The following is a 27,249-nucleotide window of genomic DNA, read 5'->3' as shown; positions in this document are numbered from 1 at the left end:
AAAAATAGATACGCTTAATTAAACTAAAATCAATTATAACCTCTAAATTGTCTCCTAATTAAGGGGTACACGCGGTAGCCTCCATTTTAGTTCTTTCGGATATATGTTACATGTTGGTAACCATCTATATATATCCAACGTGGTCCAAACCCAACCTACCAATTGCGATCAGATATGTGGCACTAAAAAAAAAAAATTAGTTGGATCAATCTTTCTGAGCTGGAAAAACTAAAAGTTTGTTTTTTACTTGAATTGCAGCTTAAGAGTCTAACACCAATGGGACATGACTTTGCGTTTATAAAAAAAAGATTTGATATACCATACAGCACTCAATACAATACTTTCTACTCTCTTTATTATAGCTTTTACTTTCCTCTGATGTTCCACAATTTTTTTGCAGGCTTAAGCATTATAGGATCCCAGGCTGACTCAGCTCCGACAACCTCCAATCTTCTTTGTGTGTGTGCCTGCGCTGATTGGCGTACAAATTATCTCATAGAAGCCCGTGATTATGTGTAGCACTGCTCATTTCTAGCCACATCCTCGAGTCATCTTCATCTCACTTCTTTTGGGAAAAGCCAATTATAGACAATGAATGTACAGCATCAACTAGGTTACCAACCTTTAAAAAATTTAGGGAGGAGAGAGAGAGTGATGAGGTTTAGTGAGAGAGAGAAAGATATCACGAGAAAAGTACATCTGTGTAGCTTCAGCTCAAGGAAACCCAAAAGGCAGTTCTAGTTAGCCTGTATTAAATACGTAAAGGTGCAGGGGTAGGAGAATAAAAAGTATTTCAACGGGAGGGAGGTGGATTTAAAACGCTCCGGTGGTTCAGGCCCTGTGAGAAACTTTAATAACCAGTTTGGTGAGAAAAGATTCACTCGCACACCCAATTAGGAAGGTCAACTCACCAATGTTTCATGCGATAATATATCATTCATGTACCGGATATGATCAACACCATCATGCCTTCATGTCATGGCCTCAACTCCTGTGAATGAGAAAGGACGTTTATGCCCATGCCATGCCCTCACCATCATCTATACATGCATGCATGTCGCCATATATGATCAAAGCTATCATGCCTTCATGTGGCACGTCCATGTTATGACGGATCCTTCAAACTAGTTTATAATTTTCTTTTCTTCTTTTTTTTGTATATAACTTGACACGAAACTACTACAAGCCTTACTAAAATCATGACTTGTAGGCTACTTCTTCTCTCCTAGATATTGATGGTTCAGTGAAAGCGTTGTGTGTGATTTCCCATTATTCGTTATCAGCCATCAGATGTGGAAGGGAAGACAAGTGAGCTTAGCATACATCGTTGAACATCCTCTTCTCTTGTTTATTGCTTTACGAGCATATGGAATTAAAAGGCTATGCCACCTCTGATGTCGAATTGTAGTTCAAATATCTATAAGAAATTATTCATGGAACCATGCACTGGTATGTTAATTTCCTTCAGCAACTACGATTACATGGCAGAACATCCTGCCTTCGCAGCCACCAGCTCGCAGACCTAAGGAAATTAATGGACCAAGATAGGTATGTTTTGCTTCAATGAAGTGAACAGGTATTCTGTTTGTTTCTGAAAAAAAACCATGGTGCCGATTACTGCTATTAATATTCAGTTTAAGCTTTGCATTCTGAGCATTATTGCAGAACAGTTTATCTGACCAGAATAAAATAAAGTTGCAGTAATCAAAGAACACAAAGTGTTAGTTATAAAATAAGATGCAGCAAGAAATAATAAATGCACGAACTAACAAGACTGAGAAGTTAGATAGCAATTAAAGAACCTAAATAGTTAAGCATAAAAATAAGTTGCAGCAAGAATTAATAATTGCAAAAAATAAGACTCGGAAATTAAAATGGAATTGCAGCCTGAGGGAAGATAAATTGTATTATGCTCACCCTTCAGTCAGGGTAAATTCAGCTTTGAATCATAGTGCTGATTCCTCAACAACGTAGGCAAAATATGAAGCACAGAAAGTTTAAAGCATTGAGAATGGCTGAAGAAAATGAGAATAGCTGAAGAAAATGAGAATAGCCACCTTCGTCCCACCATACTTGGGTAAATTCCCTTTCAACTCATTTGTTTTCTTTATTCCCTCGAGAGGAAATCCGAAAGTTGTCAATAAAACAGTAAGTTTTCTGCACCGAGGAAAAGTGAATCTTTTCATTAAGAAAGCTTCTATCATGGGGAGGAGAAGTTGAACTGTACGCCGGTCTTTCCATGGTCATGCTCAAACTGTTTCAGTATATAGCAGTAGTTTATCTGCAAGTAAAACCCAAAACTCATTTGTTAGGAAACAGAAAATTCATTCTTCTTAGTTTGGTTAAAATCTGGATTGGTATGTTTAGTGGACTAACCTCCATGCGGAACAGTTTCGTGGGAAATATTATGCCGAAACCTGCAGAGCTCCTAAATGACTCCCCAAACTTCCGAAATGAGAAATCCTTGAATTTGTTCTCTGTTAATTTAGCGAGATTCCCAGCATTGATAAATACATGACCATGTATTCCAGATTCTCTGAACAGGCTTAAGGGTAGGTCGAATGAAACATCAGCAAATGCAGTGACAGCAAGGTCGCCTCCCAGGACATCCCTTCCAGGAAAGGCAGAGGAATCATCTATATCAGATTTGCTGGGGATAAACCTTCGTGAGTCAGTTGGGCCTAATCCTCTTGGTCTGAAACCTAACAATGAGGCAGGCCCACTCAAGTTGCAAACGGGAGAAGAATGACCACCCATGTAGAATCGCTCAGGCAATGGTGAGGGCAAGTCCATAAATCCCCTTCCCCATGGCAGAACGACACCTGCTGCAACTCCAACATTGAGAGCAGAATTATAAAATCCCAAAGGAAAGGCACATCGAAGATCGAACTCCTGTTTCAAAGTATGAAGAGAGCAGACAATGTTGAGACACAATTCTGTTTCATTGAGATTAAGTTTATCAACCTAATTCATGAAGAGCTATCATGACATATATAGCATTATTTACTCAATTGATGAATAAAATTTACCATAGAAAATGAAACGTATAATAACATTGGAGCCAGCAGACAGTCCACCCAGACAGGAAATGACTTAAGCCAATGATACCCTACCACCACAGGAGCAGGAAACACTTTCCAAGAGACCAAGACTAGTTCCCCCTTAATGCAACCCTCCACTATGACTCAAAAAGAACATCGCAAAATTTCTTATTAATCTATTCAAACTAGACAGATACTTCATTTCCGTAGTAGGTGTCTTTACATATATTCTTTTACTATATTATCCAATTCCTCCCATCATACGCTATGAGAAGGAGATGCTCATTTCAGCTAAGCCTTTTGAACAGCACCCTCCTCCTCCCCCTACTTTTCCTCCTAACACAAAATAATGCATTGAATATCAGTGCTTTGAACCAAAGGAACACAGGCCAAAACACTCAGGTGGGCTGGACACAGGTTCATGGTTTGGCCACAGGTCAACCATGGGTTAATCAGTGGCCAAATATACTAGTGCTGAAATTCCAAACAACTCTCCACCTCTAATGATTCACATCCCACAGCCTGCCCTCATATTTGCTGTCGAGCCCTTCCTCTGCTGCCACCTGCTGCTGACACAAACATGCCAATCATTCACCATTGCATCCAGCTATTCCTCCAATGCCAACTCGAGCACACCTCTGACTTGAGAAAACCCTACACTTTCCATCACTTCACCATCACTATCCTCCATTTCTGCACCACCTCCAAGTCAATCCTCTATAGCAGTCCCTCCCTCAACCGAGGCCCAATTGTCATCCCTCACCTCTTCCATTCTTGTCCTTTCCCTCACCCTCTACAATGTTGAAGCTCCACCATCAATCATCCTTTGTCCAATGCCCTGGTCACCATCGGAGACATGCTGCAACACCAAAAGCGGAACGAGAGCAAGGTAGACAGGGCTTGATATAGGGTTTTCAGGTTTTGAGATTAGGGACTGGTATGGTTTATCGGCCATCTGACCAGCTAATTTGAACAGCCAACCACCTTGATCGATGGTCTAAACAGTTTTCGCCATTTCCTGGTTATATATGGCCTAAGCCATATTTGGTTGCTGGGAACGGGTTGGCAGGTGACCCAGTATAGCACTATATACTTGTTCATTTATTATCTATATTTTATATTTTAGATATGAATTGGCATTCTGCTCTTTTCTAACTTTGTGACCAGAAATAATCTCATGCTTTATATGTGAAATGAAGCTTTTCTGTGTCCTTGTCCACAATGATGTCTTCAAATTGCTTCATCCACTTCATCATCTCAAATTATTCACTCGAATTATCTTCTACTAAACTTCTACTAATTTCTTCTGTGCTGGAATGTTTTGCACTGCTCTACCAACTCAAGTAGGCTAGGTTTTAAACTTGTTAGAAGGTCTTCAAATAGTGCCATAGCCACTCTCTGGTCATGAATTTTCTTGCTTGTCGACCTCAAGTGGAGATGTAAAATGCAGGCTAACATGAAAACATGGTGAACTCTTTTGTCAACATGAATGTCGGATTACCCATGCCATCTTCAGCATTCTATCTCCCCCAACAACTAGAATTTTTACATGTTTTACACTCTTTTTGATGTATATGTTTCCTTCTAACTTTACCAGTACATCATTTGATTTCTTACTTCCTTAACTTTCATATTCTTTTAAGAATACATGTTGTAAATTATCAATATATTCTGAGGAAAAGGAGAATGAAGGATCAAAAAATATAACCAAGGCTAGAAAATGTCAATTTTGATTTTATAATACCCTGCATATGGCAGTTATCAAATACTTTTCTCATTGAGAGAAGATGGAAGACCCACCCACACTATAATTACCCAGGTCCATATTTTTTAGGATGCACCATGCCACTATCTAGGAATCGAACCCACAATCTCTGGATGCTAAGTAGAGGGGTTTGACCACTAGGGCAAGTACTAGTTCCAGAAGTTATGTAATCCTTAACTGCAGGAAAACAAAGTCTGAGGAAAGCACCTATTTAGCTTCGCACATTAGTGTATCAAAGAAGGTAGCGTGACAAAGGTGTAATGCTCATCTCAACTAGAGTTTACACAATTCACATGTCCATGTAAAATAGTAAGTAGATTCCTTGATAAAACCTAGACCACTCTTCATTGATAATAACAAAATCACAATAAGCCACTCAAGAGACTTGGGAACAAGAAAAAAATCAAGAGACATGGAAATTGTGAGCTACAAGATCACTATCATCTAGCTCAGATCCCAACTAGCATGACCATATACAGCAGTGACTTTCAAGAGAATAAACCGCAAATTAAGTACAATTGTTATACATATCTATATGAGCTTTGTGAAACTCAACCATCATAAAAAAGAAACTGTAAGGCAGTAGAATGCAAAGGAATTTCATCCTTGACTGAAGTCCAAAGCTAGTGACTAAAATTGTTTGCAAATTAACGGGTTCCAACCCACGTACACGAAGCACATGCACAATATCTGCAGTAGTATGGTATTGTTTCACAGTTGTAGACATCCAAAATAAAAAGCTAGAACATAATCAACCTCAGAAAATTGCAGTCTATGACCCACAATTAAACACTAGCATACCTTCGTGTGACAAATAAGTTATTTTTACAAGTTCAAACTTTGTCAATAGATTTGTAGAGAATGTAAGGCAATCAAATTTATCCAGGGAACTTCATTTTAAAAATAAAGAAAAGGTAGAGCATTGTACCTGCCGAATAAATCGTAAACTCTTACTATCTGGTCCAAGACCACCAACTTGAGTACTAGAGAGAAAAGCATATCCACGAGTTGGTCTCAAATGTGAATCTCTGCGATCAATCTTATACGTGTATTTTATTGAGGAGAGAAGACTATGTCCTAACAACCTCCTTACTGATTTGGATGCCATGCCAGTTGGATCGGTTAGGGTACGCCATGTAAGATTGTAAGCCAAGTTATGGCGTGTAGTGGAAAGCAGACCAAAAGATAGGCCCAAAAGACGTTCTTTATATGATGAGTACTTCAGCCAATCTTGAGAAAGTAATGAAACTCGAGCGACAAGAGGAGTCGATATTGCTTTGAGTCTGGGCAAGGACAATCCAGCACTTATCTCTGATGCTTGGTCCCAACCATAAGCCCCGGAAGCATCCCAAATATCACCATAGCCAAATAAATTTTTTGACTTAAGTGATCCTTCAAGGGACCAAGATCTGGCCTACAAAAGCATGCTAAAACAATCATGAAACATGTAAAAGGACAACCATTTTAACAACATCAAACATACATCAAGTGAATCTATGCTACAATTCACCACTGAAGTCTCCTGCTCATTAAGTAAATGCCTCCTGCTTCATTAAGTAAATGCAAACCCCAGAGTGAGAGGGACTGTCAACGTGCTAAACAGCATTCAGACAAAGCATATCAAAATTTCCATAAAGATCCTTCATGTAGATACTAGAAAAAATGTGAGAGAAAGATACAAATGACAACCAGTAAAAATGAGTTAACAATTACCGTTTCAGATAATGTGCTATATGGAGTAATTATAACTACCTAAAAGGGAACGTTCATGCATGCATCCATGTCCATGGAAGAGGGAAGTGTATCCAAAAGAAGAGAGTGCATTGGGCATTATCGTCTTCGGAAAGGAACTTGCTACATGCACTCCACAGTCCTCCTTATTGATGTACTCCTTGTGTTTGTCTCTTTTAAGTATTCGTTTTAGATCATAGTGCAACTGTAAAATAAGGATGGATTTATGATCTTTTTAACGCATAAATAGATTAAATTAGTAGATTATCCTCTGGCAGTAGGTGAACCATCATATGATGGTGTCGTTGCGGAGTTATGAAAAGTATTTTATGCAGAAATATATAAGTATTTGGTAGGACTGATGCATATGACCGGGTTTATAGATGACTTTGATTCTATCACATGCAACGCATCTAACTGAAGGCAATATCTATCGGACGGTTGTGGTCACATGACTTACCCATTTTTTATTGATGTGAATGATGGGACACAAGATCCTGCAGAAGGTTTTGATCCCATTCGATAATATATGCATGGTGTTTTAATTTATGACGAATGTCATCCTAATCAAGATTTAATAAACAAATTGACATATATCATGAGGCAAACGTAATCTTAAAAAGAACAAGTGCATTTATAATCTTCCAAAAAGGGCAAACTGAAAAAGAAAGAAGTTTTTTTATCCCTTCTAAATTGTAGAAAAGGTGCATGACTCCTTGATGCAAGTTTTGTTGAACAATCAGGAAGTCACGTTGGAGAACCCTCAATATCATATTATGAGAATAAGACATACGCAATGCATATGAGAGACCATCACATGCTGGGACACCAGGCACTTTGGAAGAAATGTCAAGAATTGGAGGTTTTTTGAAACACGCACACACAAACACACATACACAGATAGAGATAGGGGGGTATATATATCACATATATATGCAGAATGTAGCACTCATTCTAATGAATGGAATAGTAAGATTTTCAAACCCTATGTGGCAATGCAAAATAGATAAATTCAGGATTTTATAATCATTTCTCATAGTTCTCAGTCATGATCTCATCTTGACAATACTTGAGCTAAAAGACAAAGCAAAACAGGATCCAGTTCACAATTATAATTGCTATATTTAAAGTTGACCCTCGGTGAAAATGTTGCCCATGGCTGGTCGTATTTTAGATACAGCAACTTCCTTGGTGTTATTTATAATGGGTGCACCTTGTAAATGTCCATGATGGTTGCTTTCCTCAGCTCACTTGCCCGCATCTAAAGATTGAATATCTGGTTTCCAGTTTTAAAGAAGGAAACTCAGTTGCCCCTGGAGAACACATTCCCCACAGTTGTCATCTTCTGTATACCTAGTTTCACATGTAATGAGTGCATTTCTAAAATGGTGGTAACAAGTATCATGTCTGAATGCTGAATCATGTCAGTTTCTGACAGATGATCATTTTTCTGCATTACATGGCAGCAAATATCCTTGACTGTCATATCTCACAGATGCTCTATTAGAGGAAGGCAGATTTTGGAAAGAATCAATTTCAGAAAAGGTGTCAGCTGAAGAGTATAATATGTAGTTGAGCATGGAACATGGAGAAAGCCTATGACCAAGTGGCACTTGTGGCTTAACTCAGCATCAAAATGCATTGATTTAAATCCTATTTTTGTTACTTCAAAAACTTTCACAGAATTATGTGTGTGTATATATGTATGCATGCATGAAGGTATAAAAAAAAATATACACAAATATATACATATACATATATATATATATATATATGTAAGTATATGTATATATGCATATATGTATGCATGCCTGTATATATTTCTTGACATATCCTAGCTGTATTGTGCCCTACCTTTTGTTAAGATTTCCCATATTGGTGTATCCACATCGTGTCGTATCCATGTCCGTGCTTCATAGCAAGCAAATGATGACTTGATCCATAGATATTCATGAGATTTTCTTCCTTTCAACATATACAGCCTCTCTAATCAATCAAGTTAAGTAGCTATTCAGCTTCATGTGACTTGGATGAGATATTCATCAAAGTATGTCTATTCTATATGTTATTTGTGTCACGAAGGTGCCAAAGCTCTAGCCTGAAGTTGATGTGATAAAAGGGGTTGTGGGTTCATATTGGAGTTTGGCTTAAGATATTAGATGATGGATAGTCAATTTTTGCTAAAATGGGTTGATATAAACAGACTAGTCTTTTAGCATTTAGAATTTAGAGCTTTCATGGCTAAAGAATCATTAGGCCTACGGCTTCTGGACATTCAAAAATTAGGATAAATCTGAATGATGCTTAAGATTACTTTAGAAGATGACACATGAGTGGGCTCCGAAGTAGGGGTGGCAAAATATGACCCGACCCGCCAACCCGACCCGTATTCGACCCGCCATAAACAGGTTTGGGTTTGGCCTAAACAGGTTCGGGTCGTAAACAGGTCGACCCGTTTAACCTGTTTATTAATTGGGTCGGATATGGGTTTTAAATGTCTGACCCATTTAACCCGTTTAATATATGGGCCAGGCTTTTTTTATTATCGAGAACAAGTGCCTCACAAGTCACAGCCTCAGCCCAATGGATCGTTTGAATAACCAAATCAAATACAGAAGCCCTAGCCCTAGGTGAAAATAAAATTATAAAACCCTCTTCTCCCCTTGTTCCCCTCGCTCCTCGCGCCGGCCTCCTCCATCCCCAAATCCTCTTGCCCTCCACGGCTCCACGGCTCCACCATGGACAATGTCTGCGATAGAAGGAGTCTCCTTCCCTCAAAGCTCGTACGCGAAGGCTTCGAAGACCCCCGAGATGAAGCCGGCGGCCACCGCGCCCCCGAGGATGATGCTGATCTCGACATCACTCACCCACTCGCCCACCTCCGGCTTGTGCCGCATCATCCACTTGACGGCCAGTCGGACCACAAAGAAGCACCCGGCGACGAAGGCGGCCCCGTGTAGCGCCGCGGGTTGGAGGCGATGATCCGGAGGCGCTCCGGGTCCTTGATGGACTTTCTCACCATCTTGTTGTCCGGCATTGGCTGCCACGTCTCGGCCGGGCCGAAGAGGAGGCCGTAGAGGAAGAGGAGGACGCGGGAGGGCTTCATGTCGTCCGGGATGACGAAGAGCGGCGCGGAGAAGATAAGCCCCGTCCAGACGCCCGGCTCCGGGGTGTGAAGGTACATGAGGAGGGTGGTGGCACCGCCCATGGACTCGCCGAAGAGGAAGGCCGGTAGGGACGGATGCTCACGGCGGACGGAGAGGCAGAAGGCAAGGGAAGCCGTGGCGACGAACTCCATGTCGCCGAGGTAGCAGCGGATCCCGTCGGAGCGGCCGTGGCCGAGGAGGTCGGCGCAGTAGACTTTGCAGCCCCAGGTGGCGTAGGCGATGGCGATCTTCTGGAAGAGCCAGCCGGTGTCGGAGCCGTAGCCGTGGGTCATGAAGACGAGCGCCTTCACGGGGAGGAGCTCGCCGGTGGCGCGGTCAATAGGGTGGAAGGACTGGGTGTAGAGGCGGCTGTGCGGGGTGGCGAAGTAGGCGCCCAGATTAAATTTTATTTTTTTATTAAACGGGTTAAACGGATCGGGTCGGATTACTCGTTTAATAAACAGGTCGGGTTCAGGTTGTAATTTTCTGACCTGTTTAATAAACAGGTCGGGTTCAGGTTTACAATTTTCTGACCCGACCTGCATGTGACCCGACCCATTTATGTCTAACCCGACCCGATTGCCACCCCTACTCCAGAGACCTAAGACTAATTTTGGAAACAAGATCCAAAGGAAAAGAACAGAAGAAAGATTTAAAACCAGAACAGAGAATGCTAAATATGAAGAAGACAACTAAATTGTGCCACCACGTCCCATAGACAAGAACGGAGATCTTCGACTAGGGTTGACAGAGTTAATGTCTTTACTGTAGAACCACCCCATGGATAAAAAGAGAGAAATATGCTTAATAGTTTATTCCAAGTTTAAGCCAATATCATCACATCGATCACATGTTTATGCAAAGATTGCAGAAACCAATTATATTCTCAATACCTATCCAATGTTTATTTTTTTATGAACTCTATATATTAGAGAACTATAACTCATTTGGAGATTTCTTAGGATTCCTTATCCACTCAAATCCAAAAAGCCACCAAAAGTGTACTATAAACTCAGATGCCTCTTAACGAAAAAAATAAAGTCTAACTTCAAAAGTTAATTGGCTCGCTAAAAGTTGCATGGCTGATCCAACCCAAATATGAAAACTAAAATTAAACAAATATACCAAGAACTACCTTTAGAATGTTCAGAAGCTGTATGCTGAAATTAGTGGACAAGAATGCATGTTTCCTTTAATTTGATAATCAGAACACAGTTTTAACGGTCAAACCAAGAATTCAATTCAGCATTCCCTTTTAATCACCTCCCTACAGTCCATTTTGGTCCATCTCCTACTTAAATGCAAAAACCATTCAAACTGGACCATTAAATCTTTGATCCATCTTACGACCTTTAAGTTTAATTTGCTGATCTATACTTGCATCAGTGGAGGTAAGGAAAAATATACAAGTAACTAATTGAGCAATCACTGCTTGTCAACTGGTCACACAATTAGAGGCAGCATCAAACTTGACGTCTCAATTCTCAAATTCTTAGCAGTGGCACTGGTAGCAAAGGATTTCACCCTCTTTCAGACCTAGCCACCTTTCCTTTTAAACTTGTTGAAATTTACAAAGACTGGTTGTCCTCTTTGTAATGCATGAAATACATATCCACACTAAATATACATCATATGACCACAGGCCAGAAGGCCCAGAACTAGGGATTTTATATATGGACTGACTGGTGAAAAACAAGGATATGATAATCTAAGGATGCACAGAAGTACTTAAAAATTGTTTGAACACATTTTCCATTTCAGATGAACTGATCTATAACAGTGGCCAAGATTATCTGACTATGGAGATTACACACAGGCACTACACCAATTAGATTGTGATGCAACGACTGCTGGAAAATCAACCACAACTCTCAAAAGTCAAAATCATTCAGTTGATGAACTGCTTTGCAGAATTTAATAGTAAAAAACCACACTAGACCCACTAACCAGCTCAAAAGAGCAATACTTCCCAACGGTAAGTTCTACTAAGCTGCCAACTTCAACTACATGTTTGTTGTTTGCATCTTCCAGCATTCCTTCGTAACCATACTACACCATTTCTGATCATTTTCTAACAAAAGCACTAAAAGGAAGGAAAGTTGATGCTTTCTTGGCCCGTGCTGCAAGCAAACCTTAAAAAAACGTCCTTTTACTTGTTCTCGCACATGATTCAAAGGAACCAAGTCAAAGTAGAAGATATTTTGAAACTCCAAATTCATTCTAGGGTTTATCTATAAAAAACAAGCAAAAGTAGCAACAAACTGCACGAACCCCTTCACCATGTCTCAATCCCAAAGCCCATTTCTCACCCTATCTAGAGATGGGATGAAGATAAGTTCAAGAAACATAATATATCCTCAAATAATATACTTTTCATAATTTTCTTTAAAGAAAATCAAACCTTTGGTATCGAATAACTTCGCAATGCTTTCTTCTAGCAAAAGAAACCTCATTTCTCAAACGAACCCGCAACGAATAAAGACAAATGATCATAATCGCAAAGAAACTACTAAATCTACTCCTAATTAGCAACCAAAAATGATCTTGATTCGTACCTCCGGCTTGGTGAAGATGCCAATATCACCAGTGAGTGGTTTGGCCTCCACCACATCGATGATGACATTGGAGGTGCCGGGGAGCTCCGAGGGGCCGGCGTCGAGAGTGATGCTGACCGAATCGAAGACCTCCATCCGGCGGAGCCGCTCGTTGGCGACGCCGGCGGCCTGGAAGAGCTCCTGCATCGTGGACGCCGACCGGAAGGCGTCGAGCACCTCGGCCTCGATCACGGAGTCCTTGGTCTTGGCGTTCCCCTTGATCACCACGTCGTGGACCCGAAGCCTCACGGGGCCGCTCGATAGCCGGTGGAAGAGGCTCTCCACCTTCTCCCTCTCAGACGGAGGGCCGCCGCCGCCCTTCTTCTCACCTTCCTCTTCCTCCTCTTCTTCGTATTCTTCTTCCTCTCCATTCTCGTCATCGTTTTCTCCTTCTCCTCCTCCATTCCCGGTCCCTTGGGGTTCCTTTTCTTCTTTTTTTTCCTCGACGGTAGAGTTTTGATCATTCTCCGAGGGTTCTGCCATGAGAGCAGGGGGAAAACGAGAGGTTTTTATTTGAAGAAATGAAAAATAGGGTGCGGATTTTGGTGCTCTATTCGTGCGATTTATGTACGATAGTTAGGTTGGTGCTTGGATTTCTTTATACCTTCCTTGCTTTGTGGGTCAAGGAGCGGGCCGAGCGGCCCAACCTAGTTGGGATGATCGGTCATTTGAGTTGATCCCTGAAGCCCACCCATTTGAGGCATTATCGTGGGCCATACCAACAAAAATAAGAGAATGGCATGGTCTCGTTTCTATTTTTTTTTTTGTCGGTACATCATAATAAGAAAAAACTAGTGTCTTTCATACTGTCCAGCTATCACATTGCAAGCAAAATTTATCTGAAAACCGGTGGAATAGAGAGCTGATCCTGATAAGAAACTTCATGACTGTCAAATGTTTGGGTTGCAATCCAGTTAGCAGCTTTTTTAGCTTCTCCGTACACATGGAATGCTTGAAAAATGATTGTAGCTGACTTCCAATCAAAGATATCATTCAACCTATGATGCTTTGCAACTATGAATGGCTTTAGCAAGACCGGCCCATGCTGTTAGGAGTTCTACATAGGGAACTAAAACCTTTGATATTTGTTTACCTTCTGCTATGGTTGATTTTCAGAACACCAGGGGGAGGGGGTATCCAATGAACATAAGTAGAATTAGAATAAGATAGTGAAGAAGTAACACCCCGATGCCTCAACTGTGTTATAAAACCAACCTTAGAATAAATATCATCTTAATTGTCTTACCAATTGTTGTGGAGATGAAACAGCGGCTTGAAATAATCAATAATTTCTAGCCTTCCATAACATCCATGCCGCATATACTAGGGTGATATGAATTTTGTTCTCTACCATGGTATCAAACATTATGTCATCCCATACCGGAAAGAGCAAGGGCATAGTCCATTGAGTAATGCTGCCAAAAGATTTCAGTACTGCTAAGCATAGGGATATCAAAAAATATCACCAGGGCATAGGTTACAATATAACTGATCATCCCTTATCATGCCCTAGGTGTGTAATATCTGTTTACAGGTATTCTTTGCCACAATAATTTTCTGCGAAATATTTTGACTGTCATAGGAATAAAAAGCTTACAAATACAGCATAATGAAGAGAGTTTACCTGCAAAAGATATTGTGTGCTGTAGATTATTAAAATCTCTAGCTGAAACATTAGAAATCCTAGATGAATTTGTTGATCAGTCCACCTTCCATATGCTAATGGAATAGCAAGTATTTGAGGCATCATTTCAGCTGAAAATATTGTGGCTAATATGTTATTTTTCCAACTACGGTCAGAGTTTATGAAGTCTCCCAGTTTCTTATCCTACAAATCAACATTCATGTTATTATATGTGTGCCATGAATTAAGAGGAAGTGAAGAACGCCAAGGATCCTGTAAAAGATTGACTGATGTGTCATCTGTTAGATTCCAAATAAAATTGTATTGTATATGGGGTGCATATGCTACTATCCTGGCGCCTAATTGGAGAATATTTTGATGGCCTATGGTAAGTAGTCCATGTGCCTTGGAATTTGTATTTAGATGTTATAATTTGTGCCCACAGTGAATTATCATTAAGTACTAGCTGAGAAACTACTTTGCTTAAGAAAGCTTGCTATCTTGATTGCAAAGTTTGAAATCCCAAACCTCCATATTGATTGGGGGAGTAAACAATCTCCCATAATAATAAATGAATACCTCTGCAATTTGCTGAATGACCCCAAAGGAATACTCAGGAGCTCTTTCTCCAATTGCCTGCACACAGACGATGGAATATATAGAGAAGATATAGAATAACTAGGAATTGAGGATGGGACTAACTGAAGCAAGGTTGCTCCCCCCGCAAAGGAGAGATTCTTCCATTGCTAGCTGCTTATAGCCCCCACTTTATCCAGCAAATATGTGGAATTAACTGGTCTAAGTGCAGATCTAGAAAGTGGAACTTCTAAGTAGTGCCATACCCCCTCCTTTAGTGGTATTTGTAGAAGTTGATGGATCTGTCTCTTGATTGATGATGGAGTAGTAGGACTAAACTTAGGTGATTTTTGAAGATTGACAGCCTGACCTGATAGCGCACAATATATGTCGATTAATACGTTTAAACATATAGTATCCCTTGTTGTTGCTCGAACCACAAGCAAACTATCATCTGTAAGTGATAAAGTTGGGCCTCTTCACCTTGGTTGATTGGCACAAAGTACCTTATGCTTTTCAGCAATTTGTAACAATCTTGATAGCATATCAGAATACATAATAAATAAATAAGGGGATAATGGCAGCCTTGACGCAATCCCATGGTAGGTCTAAACCAAGAAGAAGGTGAACCATTTATGAGAAGAGCAAATGTAGGGTTTATATCACATGCTTTTATCCAAGTAATGAATGTAGGATGGACTTTAAAATGATTAAGAACTGTTTATGCAAAATTCCGATTAATCCTCTTAAAAGCTTTTTCCATATCCTCTTTTATAGTCATTAGGGATTTGGACCTTATGGCATGTTCTAATGAATGTATAATTTCTTGGGCTAGTCAAATAGTTTCAGTGAGTTGTCTGCCCAGGATAAATGCCCTTTGAGTAGAAGAGATTAGAGGGGTAATATTGGTTTGATACGGTTTACTAGAATTTTGGCTATTAATTTGTATATCGTATTACAAAGGCTTATAGGACAGTAATCTTTCACTTGCTTAGAGTTAGACTTTTTGGGTAAGAGGACAATAAAGGTTTCATTCCAGGAGAAAGCCATAGTAGTGCACCTGAAAAAATCCTTGTCAGCTTGGATAACATCTCGTTTAATAATGCACTAGAATTCTCTAAAGAAAAGAGGTGGAAAACCATCTAATCCTAGTGGTTTATCCGGCTGCATTTCTTTTAAAGCTTTCTATATCTCATCCTCTGTTATAGCTACACACATATGATTATTTTTCTATTTTGTTACAGTGGCAGGAATTGGTGGTAATTAGGATGAGATAGGTTCAGTTTATTGCGGCCATCTTTGCTGAAAGTAATGTAGTAAGATGGATCGAATTGTCTATAGTATAAGTTCGAACCCTCTTCATCCTAGGATTCAATTAGTCATTTTCAGGTTGAGTCTCAAATCAAAAATAATTTATGATGCACATGACAGGTTACGATGCAATGAATCTCAGATCATATATGGATGGCATGCTATGCAATGCACAAGATCTATTGCATCATGGACCATCATGAATCATAGATGGCCTGTGATCTGAAATTAGATATCTCCAGCTTAATTTAACCCTGAATTGAATAGGATTCTCACTCATACTTCTTCTATAGTCTACAAAAAAGGTACTGATGCAATGAAGAAGAGAGAAGATGGGTTGTGAGGTCAAAAGCAAGTGGGCTAAGACATGGATTTTGACATAAAATCTTTCTCTAAGAGACAAACGATTAAAAAAAAAGAACTTTTCTTTCTTCTCTTTCTTAGAAGTATAGGATAAATATAAGCAATGCTCCTAAGAGAGCATTTATTCATCCAAGGTGATTAGCTAATTCCAGGGAGAAAATATACCATCGTGCTATCACTTTATTTAAGTCTTTTAACTTTTATTGCTGCTACTTCAAACTAGCACGATTCACAGCATCTCTTTTATCTCAGTTTAATTATCAGTTAGAATACATAAGCTTAGAACTACTTAAGGATAAACTTCATTTTCACTAGGCAAAGTTTTAATTTCGATTAAAAAAGAACCAGCAAGGTTAACGCTTTGCTCGATCTTTGGAGAGCAGAGCGCTGACATCGGATCCTGAAATCCGAAGTTGGTGTCCATCAGATCTCCCAAAAATCCAATGGCAGCAGAGCTTCCAACTAGATTGCTGACGGATGGCATGCTCAAAGTCACGTATCCACTTATCAAGGGGAGCGTCTCTTTTTCATTAGCTTTTTCCCATATCTTTCAAGGCCTTCACGGGAACCTTGCATGCCTTGACCTCCCAACCACTGTCCTTGGTTCTACTTCAACCGATAACCACTCCACACGCTTCAACTCCCCTAACTTGAATTCGATCAGGTATATATTGCTCATGCTACTCTCTTACACCCATCTCAATTCAATGCCTTCTTCCTCCCCCATGTAGAGCTCTCTAAACCTGCAAGGAGTTCCCATGTTATGGAAACAAGAAACACAAGAGAGAGGCCTCTTGAGCAGCTGGATCTCCACGCACCTCTCAAATCGGCGAGGCGTTCATCCAGTTCAGCAGACACTATCAGTATGAGCTACTCCAATTCAATACGAGTTTATTCCACCGATGCAAGCCAGGGGGTCCCTTTTGTGTGGGAGAGCTCTCCCGGCGTGCCCAAGGAGGCAGGAAGGGCCGGGTTAAGCTCGAACGGAGACAACGGCCCTCTCCCCCCAAAGCCCCCACCTAGCCAATGGCGTCCCTCGGGAGAAGATAGTAATGCCAATGGAAAACACCAGGGTCATGGTCATGATGATGGCAACGATAGCGACGTCGATAATTGCAGTGATGGAACCGAGGATGGAGATGTTTTCTCGGACGCATTGGAGGAGATCTCTCTGTCCGAGTCATTGGCCATCGCACATAGACTGAGCTCCTGCCATATCGAAGCAACGGTCGATCGAGCACCCAGCTTCATCATGAACCGCTTTCTTCCAGCCGCCACTGCATTAGCCAATTCTTCTGCTACCACGACTCGTAAACATTGTTATCGGAGAGCTCCTCCTTCTTGCTCTCATCAATCACAGAGGGAGCCGACCAAGATGCGAACCAGGCACCGGGCGCATGATGCTAGGCTTCAGGTGCCGTATTTTCCGCATGCAGAGGCTCGAACCGACGTACCTTCGAAGGCTTGTGGGTTAATGTTCTTCTTTCCTTGGAGCCTGAAGCCCATGGTTTGCGGGTTCAAGAGCCTAGGCAGATGCCGAACCTCCAGAGCTAATCTTAGTGCTTCCCCCCGGAAAACAATGGAAGGCTTGAGTGATGGACTGAGTTCTGACGTAGAAGATGATGGTGGTGGATGTGACGACAAGCTAAGCATCAAGGCTTGCCATTCTCCAGGATGGGGACTGCCTTTTCTAGACATTAGTAGATTGAGAAAAGGAGGACGGGGTGTTGATAGGGGGAAAGCTAAGGAAATCTGCGTTCCAGAACAATTAGGAAGTAAGTGTGCCAGAAGCCAAAACAGAGCAGGTGGTGGTGGTGGTGCTTCAGAGCGCAAAAGAACGGTTTGGAGCCTTCCTCAGCTCCGATCCCCTACCGAGTCCTGGCTTTCTAATGTCCTGGACTCCAACAGCAGATGATACTTATATATATATATATATATATATATATATATATATATATATATATATAAAATATTATTTTAAGTTCTTGTTAATTTATTGCTGCATTTGATGTTGAGTGTGACTAGGCGACGTTTAATCATGTAACAGTGGAAGAAAATTGTACGAAATTTATTTGCAAATGCAGATTGGAGGACCGTATGACACTAGTAATTACATGTATTTTTTTTCTTTTTCCAGTCGTCCCTTGATTTATGTATGGTTGGCACTCGGGATAAAAAAGGTGACTTTGTTTAGATTTGAGATTGTATGACGGGTGGCTAAACTGCCCGTTAGATGTGTGTGTGTGTGAGAGAGAGAGAGAGATTGATTTTAGATTTTATGGCTTCTGCAATGTAGCATATGTAGCTTGTTGGTGGTGTTTTTCTCTTTAAGCAAATTTGATCACCTTTGGTTGGACACCATGGCATTGCAATTTGCAAGTACTCTGGCAATGGATCCTCCGCCATCTTTAAATTATTAGACTATATGAGATAATAAATCTTACATGGAGACGAAGCTATTGATGTTTTGAACTCTGAAATCAACTTCACCGTAATCACGAGAAGAAGATTCAGATATGCTCCTTGCCGCCCACGGATAGCATCTTAATTCTTCAAATCCAACTCTGAGTGTTTCCAATTGGAAGAACCTCACAGGCACCATCGAATGAGTTGAAGACCAAGTCCAAAGGGTATTTTTTTATAACATGCCTTACCTATCAGAAACAATATCAGAATCAGTTATGAGACTAAAATGGGCTTTTTCTCCGCTCCAATTACATATAATTTAGCTTCATTGCAACTATCACAAGATATATCCCATCATTTTATCACAGGCTCATCTTGAATCGGAGTCCAGGTCAAATTTAAACAACTAAAATAAATCCCGAAGTATATTAGTATAGGCCACACCTGGATAGGCTCAATTGGATAAATTCAACGTATATGCCTAAAGGTTGTAGTTCGTAATATATAGAAAGATCAACCCTTTTTCAAAAAAACAAAATCAATAACATCAGCTGAATTGATCCCAGCAAGACCTTGTTCTCACAAATAATAGGCTGCTTACCTACGTGGCTTTAGAATTTCTACAATGTTTTATGTGATGCATCAACCAGCACTTGGCACGCATCCAATATGCTTGTACTTGTTGTAAATTCCACATTCTCAGTTCCACATTCAATGGATAATTACATTAATCTGTACTTTGTTAATGGTAAAGTTCTGCCCAACATCTTGGCTTTGCCACCCAAAAATTAAGCAACTCAAAAAAAAATAAATTATAGAAAAATATCATGTCGAAAAGATTCATACGGTGTATAATCAGTCATAGCATAGGTATAGAATATTTGGTTGCTAGGTAGAAGCATATGAACGCTAGAATAGCCCCTGATTCAAAAAAATAAATCAAAAGATCGAAATCATCATTAAAAGTCTAAGCCCAGAACCCAGGCCGAGAAACTTAAGAGTTAAGTCCCGAGGAGTCATTTTGGGGCCCACTTCCAGTCTCCAGATCAGCCCACGAGAGCCCTCCATCCACGAATCGATCGAACACACGAGTATCTGCACACATGCGACCACGCGATTCCACAAAAAAACTAGCGTTCCTTTGAGGCAGTCCACACGCGGACACCCTTATAAAGCCAATCCGCAATCTGCGAGTATTCCATCCCGCTCTCCCGACTCATTTAAAAAAACCCTTACAAACACCCCCAAACAAAACGCTACCCATCCGTCATCATCATTCCTCCGCTTTCCGATCGATCCGTAGAGAGACCGATCCAAGCCTCGCCTCGCCTCGCCTCTACTACTATTCCTCGATACTGTTCCTCGATTCGCTGAAGGGAACTCGGAGGAATCGCGAGATTCCGCTGGTCCGAAGCTGAGGTATTTCTCTCCGGTCTCTGATCTGGGGTTTGGTGTTCGATCTAGATCCGATGCGTCTTGTTCGGCTGGATTTTTTTCCCCTTGGATTGATTTGGCCACACTGTAGTAGCCACTAGCTCGGGGAGCGATTAGGAATTACGCTAGGGTTGCTTGGATCTCCTTTAGTCGCGATCTGGTCTATTATTCCGAGTTCTCTTTGTTTGGCTGGTTTAAATGAGTGCTTTTAGTTCTTTTTATTAGTCGTTTCCTTTTTCCTTTTTGATTTTGCTCCGATTTATGGGTTCTATGGCATTAACCTAATTATGTTTGATCTGGATCTCAGACAATCGTTTTTCTCCTGCGATTTAGTTTTTTGTGATGTCTGTTAGGGATTGGTTTGGTTAATGTATTTTGCCATGCATTGCTGAATTCTTTAGTTATATATATCGGCATTTATTGTGCTAACGAGATATTTCTTTTAAAGAAAATATGTGTTTTTTAATAAATTATCTTGCACGTCTCATTTATATATTGAACTTTGTTCTGCTCGATATTTGTTCGCATTTTCTTGAGCTTTTCGTATGTAGGAAGTAGGAACTACTTGATAGTAAAACTGAAAATTTTGTCATTTTTTGATCTATTCGAATTAATTCAGTAACAAAATGTGTCAGAAACTGGACAGTTAACTTGTAAATCCATCCAAGATGTTTAAGATATAAATTAATCCAAACATTTTTTTTTCAAAATAAATGTTTTTTGAATTTATTTTATAGATAAAACCTTTCCTTTTGCTTTAATGAAACGGACAGTGCATAGTGAAGATTCATTGAAATGCCAACTTCAGTCAGAGCAGTGAAGTTGAAATTTCAAGTACCAAAGAAGTTTGGGTTGATATTTCAAATGTTAACTTCAATGTGAACTTAGGGGTAAAACTACTGATGCAGTATTTCATGCTTGCCTTCTTTTTTCAGGAAAAGGGAGAAGTCTTCTATCATGTGTTAATAAAATTAGCTTAGGAATAAATCCAAATAATACAATAATGAAAATCTAAAAACATTAGACATTGTGATAGAAAACATAATGAAAATCTAAAAAGAAATATTTGCAAAAATATTTTATAACAACTGCATAATGTAAGTGTATAAAGTATAAAAAAAATATAACACTTTCTACGAGGTAGTTTTTGACACTCAGCTGACTTTGATTCTTAACTGCTGAAAAACTCTGCCGAGATCACGAGTTGGATTTCTGAGTTGCTGAGTTGGATTGTGAACATTTAAGCTAGCCGTCCACCAACCGATCTGACCATGAAGTTGACTGACCTATCTTTGACTGAGTGATCATGAAGTTGTATTTGCAAGCTTAATAACAGTGGCAGAGGTGAAACTTTAGACCTTCAAGTCTGCTTACTTTTATACTTGTTAATTTCCATTTTCCTGTCTCTAGATATTTCATGTTGCTGTATTTGGGAAAGATAGGGTTCTATCCTCCTGTTGGGATTTAAGTAATGTTGATATGTGGCTGTTTTACACTGACACTGAATTTCTATGTCTTTCAACCACTACTGAAAATACAAAGTCGGTTGTATGATTCCATCTAGCAGTTAGACTGCCATTTGCCAACTACAAATTTAACCTCCTCAAGGGGCACGTCATCCTTAATTTATAGCAATATTCATTAATATTTGTCTGGAATTCCACAACTGATTGTTTTTCCATTTTGATTATTGGGTTATTTGCATGTTTTATCTAGTGTCAAAGCAATGGCAATGGAGATCACCCAGATCCTATTATCAGCCCAATCTCCGGATGCTGATGTGAGGACTGTTGCAGAGAAGAACCTTAAGCAGTTTCAGGAGCAGAATCTCCCCATTTTTCTCCTCTCCTTATCTGCTGAGCTATCAAGTGAGAAAAAGCCTCGTGAATCCCGAAGACTTGCTGGCATTATCCTTAAGAATTCTTTGGATGCAAAGGACTTAATTAGGAAAGGAGAGCTGACACAACGGTGGGTAAATATTGATGCTTCAGTAAAAACCCAGATCAAGCAATCTCTATTCCGGACCCTTGGGTCATCTGTATCTGAGGCAGGGCACACCTCATCACAAGTCATTGGAAAGATTGCTTCCATTGAGATCCCTCGAAAGCAATGGCCAGAGCTCATTGGCCACTTGCTATCCAACATGACCCAGCTAGAGACACCGGCCTCATTGAAACAAGCAACCCTCCAGGCACTGGGTTATGTCTGTGAGGAGATATCTTCTCAGGATTTGGAGCAAGACCAAGTAAATGCAGTCCTTACTGCTGTTGTTCAGGGTATGTCTCAGACTGAACAGAGCTCTGAAGTCCGTCTTGCTGCTGTTAGAGCACTATATAATGCTCTTGATTTCGCTCAGCATAACTTTGACAATGAGATGGAGCGGAATTTCATTTTGAAGGTTGTATGTGAGACTGCTGTATCAAAAGAGCCGGAGATTAGGCAGGCAGCATTTGAGTGCCTTGTTTCTATATCTTCTACATACTATGAGGTGCTGGAGCAGTATATGCAGACATTATTCAATCTGACAGCAAATGCTGTGAAGACAGATGAAGAACCTGTTGCCCTTCAAGCTATTGAGTTCTGGAGTTCTGTTTGTGATGAAGAGATTGAGATTCAAGAAGTCTATGGGGGAGCCGATGGTGCAGGCTCGGAGCATCACCATTTTCATTTTATAGAGAAAACACTTCCTTTCCTTGTTCCATTGTTGCTAGAAACTCTTCTGAAGCAGGAGGAGGATCAAGATCAAGATGAAGGTATCTGGAATTTGTCCATGGCTGCTGGGACCTGCTTAGGACTTGTTGCAAGGACTGTTGGAGATGCGATAGTGCCCCTTGTTATGCCCTTCGTGGAGAATAACATAGTAAAACCTGATTGGCGAAGCCGAGAGGCAGCCACCTATGCTTTTGGGTCCATTCTTGAAGGCCCATCGATTGAAAAGCTTTCTCCACTGGTTCATGCTGGTCTAAATTTCTTTCTTAATTCAATGAAAGACAAGAATAGCCATGTGAAGGACACCACTGCATGGGCTTTGGCTAGGATCTTTGAATTCTTGCATTCTCCAAACAGTCCCTATCCAATTGTAACATCTTCAAATCTTCCTCATATCATGTCTGTATTGTTGGAAAGTATCAAAGATGCCCCTAACGTGGCTGAAAAGGTTTGTGGTGCCATTTACTTTCTTGCTCAGGGGTATGAGGATGAGGGGTCAGGGTCAAGTTCCTCTGTCCTTTCACCTTACCTTCCTGACATCATTGCGGCTCTCCTTTTCTCTGCTGATCGCACAGACTCTAACGGTTCCAGGCTTCGGGCTTCTGCATATGAAACCTTGAATGATATAATAAGGTGCAGCAGTATACCTGAGACTTCAAATATGATTGCCCAGTTACTCCACACAATCATGACCAGACTAGGCCAGACTGTAGAGCTCCAAGTTGTTTCCTCGGGTGACAGGGAGAAGCAAATTGATATTCAAGCTTTGCTCTGTGGTGTCCTCCAAGTATTGATTCAGAAGCTGAGTGCCTCTGATGAGACAAAGTCAATCATTCTGCAGGCTGCTGATCAGATGATGATCCTGTTTCTCCAAGTGTTTGCTTGCCGTAGTTCTACTGTGCATGAAGAAGCAATGCTTGCCATTGGAGCACTAGCTTATGCTACTGGTCCAGAATTTGCTAAATACATGCCAGAGTTCTACAAGTATCTAGAGATGGGATTGCAAAATATTAAGGAGTATCAGGTCTGCTCTATCTCAGTTGGCGTCGTGGGGGACATCTGCCGAGCCTTGGATGACAAGATCCTTCCCTATTGTGATGGTATCATGACTCATCTTCTCAGGAACCTCTCAAATTCCTTGCTCAACCGGTCTGTCAAGCCTCCCATTTTCTCATGTTTGGGGGACATTGCCCTTGCCATCGGTGAGCATTTTGAGAAGTATCTGCCCTATACAATGCCAATGCTGCAAGGAGCTGCTGAACTGTGCTCTCAGATGGATGGTGGCGATGAGGATTTGCTTGATTACGGAAACCAGCTTAGACGCGGCATATTTGATGCTTACTCTGGTGTACTTCAGGGATTTAAAAACTCCAAGGCAGAGCTGATGGTTCCTTATGCAGGCCATCTTTTGCAATTTACAGAGGCAATCTTTAAAGACAAGGATAGGTATATATGCTCTCCTAATACATGTTATTACATGCATTTGTGCCTATCTGTGTTTTTATAAGTTTTATGAATTTTGAGTTTCTTTAATTTGTTTTCAGGGATGAGGGAGTGACTAAAGCTGCGGTTGCTGTCATGGGGGATCTTGCAGACACACTCGGTCCAAACACAAAGATCTTCTTCAGAGATTGTACTTTCCATAAGGATTTCTTAGGAGAGTGTTTTGCATCTGATGATGACCAACTGAAGCAGACAGCAACTTGGACTCAGGGAATGATTGGACGTGTTCTGGTTTCATGAGGTGAAGCCACTTCTTGGAGTGCAATGAAGGTTCCTCTTTTCATCATACTGTTTTCTGTGATAGGAAAGCAGTTCAAAGTCTCAAGGTAGGTACAAGTATGTTAGGATGTTGTCATTTTTCATACCCCTTTCTGTTTACCCGGGTCCCTTTGTGCCAATGTGGCAGTGATTTGCCACTTGCAGACAAATGTTAATGGGTTTTGATATGGGAACTTTATTAGCTAATGTATCCACTCATTCGTGGTCCTTAGTAGCTTGGATATGCGCTGAGATTGTTTACGGATATCATTTGCTGCAGAAGGATGGCCCTTATTTCTCTTTGCCAGTTAACTATGCGACCTTTATTTTTAGTTTTTGCTGATCCTGATGCTCCGCCTGTCAGAATTGTCATCTGATATATGGGTTATTATTAAATTTCTTTTCTTTCAATGGTAGTATTTTCAGAGTTCAAGCCCTTTGGAGCTGATGCTAGCATCTGCAAATTAGCCATGCTTCATTAATTCACGGGAATCCTCATGATAGCAAGAATATTAGAATGTTTTTAGCTTTTAGGTGCGGGCACCTGATTTGTGTCCAATTTAACTGTTTTCCAAACGTTAATGAAGTGAAGTTAGTCTAAATTCTCATATCTATTCTACTTTCTCCAGGCCCTTTTTGGAAATGATGTGAAAGAAGTTGAGTTTATTCTCCATTGAAACATTCTAGTCACTGCCCTCACCATTTTTGAGATGCTGCAAATACATTTGGATGGAGAGTAGAGATGTTGAGCAAAATCTGAGCGAAGCAGGTACTTTGGATAGGCCTGACTTGATGACCCAGCCTGAACCAATGCCCAATGGGGGCCATGGTTTAGCAGGTTGACATCCTTAATGGAGAGGTCGCAACACAAACAGGTGCTTTAGGTGAGGAGGCTCTCTTTTGGTCCTTCTGCTGAGGCCATCGATCTACATTCCTGGATTGGAGATCAAATGGATGTCATGCATATGTGTCAGAGTGTACGGCATATCGTCCCCATGTAAATGTACTTGCTGTTCTTTGGATCAAATATAAAGAAAATTATTAGGATTGCAATGGCTGAATTAGACATGGAAGTAATTACGAAACTGAGAAGGAAGTGTTTGCCAGATGGTACTGAACAACTGCAGCTTGCAGAACCCTGTGGAATGGCTTCTGCGGAGCTTTCTCAGGCCAATTCTAAATTCTTGGCATATGCAATTACCTCACAATCTATGTGCTTGGATTCCAGTTAGTTGCCATTTTAATGTTGAAGGTTGGTGTGAGAGCATGACGATATCAGAATTGGATTTGTCTCATTTCTTGAAGTTCAGCAAAAAGTTATATTGTAAAGTCTCATTTCTTGTTCAGTGTATTTAATAGTTAGTGGTTTGATTACAGTTTCATAGCTTAATATGGAACTATACATAACCTATCTCTTATTTTGTTTGCACAATTTAATAATTACATTTGGTGTATGAATGGTTAAGGTAGGCATTAGGTGGGGACTTCTTTTATAATATTTGCTTGAAATTTGTAGATGCACATACTCTGTAAATTATAGGCACACCCTTTATGCAATTTATATCAGAGATGCGCGCATTTATGAGTTCCAATGAACATTTTGGCGAGCAGTGGAGACAATAACTTGGATGCCTTACCCTAGTACTAGAACTGTATAATAGGGCATATCTAAAGTACGTGTATAGTGAAAAGTGAAAACCTAGCTCCTGTCCCTTGATGGAAATATCACGATTTTCAGAAGGAACATCTTGGTTCTAATATTCAGGTTAGGGATGTGGGGCTATGAAGCTTAAAGCAAGATGGAAAAATTTCTTGCGTCTCACGCGGCTCGCACATGAGATGGAAGAAGCAGTCTCCTCCCCAATTCCGGTGGAAGGAGGGATTTAGGTCTCCATTCTTTTCTCTTTAAACACCAGATTTTGACTATAAAAATGATCTTTACCCACTCTCTAGTATTCATCTTCGAAGATCCCTTGAATTAGAGCTGCAATTTCGAGATCTTCCGCAGGCTTTTTTTTTTATGATCTGGTAACTAAGCCTTACTCTTCCTCTCTTTGCCAGCCTTTTGATCGTCGGCCTCGCCTTGTTTAGCCTCAACCGATCACAGGATTTCAAGGAACAAGACCCTCTTGCTTTTTTTTTTTTTATTCTTCCGTGATATGATGCAACACTTATCCTTGAATCCACATTAAGATATGCACGGGACATAGACTGCAAGTCCAAGAACATGGACTGTGTTAGATTATCAAGTGATATGACGAGCATTGGACTTGGCCTTTTTCTCTTATGCCCTCGAGAGTGAACTAAAATTCTCAGATGCACGCATACTTGAAAAGAAAATCCAAAAATCAAATGGGATAGAATTTCTCCTGTTAACAAAGTTCGTTATTTTCATGACTTAAAAAAATATAAGGCAGCCAGATAAAATATAGTACACAGTACATGGCCAGATGATATGCACCTAACAAAATAGTTATCTAGTATCCCAATACACACCTACATGTAAATCGATATGTAGTTTTTAGACCATAATATTCATCAATACACACTATATGACTAGGTGATACATACCTAGCAAAATAATTATTCAGTATTCCAATACATACCTTTGAGTAAATTGATATACTATTTTCAAAACATAGTATTTACCAATAATACTATATGGTCAAATGATACACATCTAGCAAAATAGTCATCCAGCATCCTAATATGCATATCTAGATAAATTAATACATAATTTTCAGAATATGTTGTTCACCAATATACACTATATGGCCATGTGATATAC

The 27,249-nt window shown here is 40.3% G+C and overlaps 2 protein-coding genes and 1 pseudogene across 5 annotated transcripts; 1 reads left to right on the top strand and 2 right to left on the bottom strand.

Annotated features, from left to right (window-relative positions):
• Positions 1–1,888: 1,888 nt before the first annotated feature.
• Positions 1,889–12,857, bottom strand: LOC103718104 (uncharacterized). The gene is made up of 4 exons (XM_008806774.5): positions 12,239–12,857; positions 5,735–6,220; positions 2,377–2,892; positions 1,889–2,281 (listed from the first exon to the last, which is right to left on the bottom strand). Exons 1-4 carry the CDS (start codon positions 12,758–12,760, stop codon positions 2,201–2,203), a joined length of 1,605 nt encoding a protein of 534 aa, XP_008804996.3. The 5' UTR covers positions 12,761–12,857; the 3' UTR covers positions 1,889–2,200.
• Positions 9,284–10,376, bottom strand: LOC103718520 (caffeoylshikimate esterase pseudogene; annotated as a pseudogene).
• Positions 12,858–19,738: 6,881 nt separating the features above from the next.
• On the top strand, positions 19,739–26,935 carry LOC103718095 (importin subunit beta-1-like). 4 transcript variants are annotated; one of them, XR_015968399.2, is made up of 5 exons: positions 19,739–19,976; positions 21,708–24,146; positions 24,245–24,529; positions 24,879–24,995; positions 25,091–26,935. XR_015968399.2 is itself a non-coding variant. In XM_008806761.6 (3 exons), the coding sequence occupies exons 2-3, from the start codon at positions 21,718–21,720 to the stop codon at positions 24,441–24,443; spliced, it is 2,628 nt and encodes an 875-aa protein (XP_008804983.4). In that variant the 5' UTR covers positions 19,739–19,976; positions 21,708–21,717; the 3' UTR covers positions 24,444–24,857. The 4 variants fall into 4 exon arrangements, 2 of the variants coding, with proteins under 2 accessions (XP_008804983.4, XP_089781216.1); XR_005511214.3 differs by lacking the exon at positions 24,879–24,995 and having other exon boundaries at positions 25,091–26,933; XM_008806761.6 differs by lacking the exons at positions 24,879–24,995; positions 25,091–26,935 and having other exon boundaries at positions 24,245–24,857.
• The last annotated feature ends 314 nt before the right edge of the window (positions 26,936–27,249 follow it).

Source organism: Phoenix dactylifera, chromosome 8, assembly GCF_051530095.1.
Source record: "Phoenix dactylifera cultivar Ajwa chromosome 8, Ajwa_hap1_PhDact_Kaust_v1.1, whole genome shotgun sequence".
In the NCBI taxonomy this organism is placed as follows: domain Eukaryota; kingdom Viridiplantae; phylum Streptophyta; class Magnoliopsida; order Arecales; family Arecaceae; genus Phoenix; species Phoenix dactylifera.
This window is presented reverse-complemented; position numbering and strand designations above follow the sequence as displayed.

Bases quoted from the DNA above. Each gene is read 5' to 3' on its own strand.
- LOC103718095 (XM_008806761.6), top strand. From the start codon at position 21,718: ATGGCAATGGAGATCACCCAGATCCTATTATCAGCCCAATCTCCGGAT. The intron at 24,147-24,244 runs GTATATATGCTC...ATTTGTTTTCAG, and splicing joins ATCTTTAAAGACAAGGATAG to GGATGAGGGAGTGACTAAAG.
- LOC103718104 (XM_008806774.5), bottom strand. From the start codon at position 12,760: ATGGCAGAACCCTCGGAGAATGATCAAAACTCTACCGTCGAGGAAAAA. The intron at 6,221-12,238 runs GTACGAATCAAG...ATGCTTTTGTAG, and splicing joins GCATCTTCACCAAGCCGGAG to GCCAGATCTTGGTCCCTTGA. The intron at 2,893-5,734 runs GTACAATGCTCT...ACTTTGAAACAG, and splicing joins GTTTACGATTTATTCGGCAG to GAGTTCGATCTTCGATGTGC.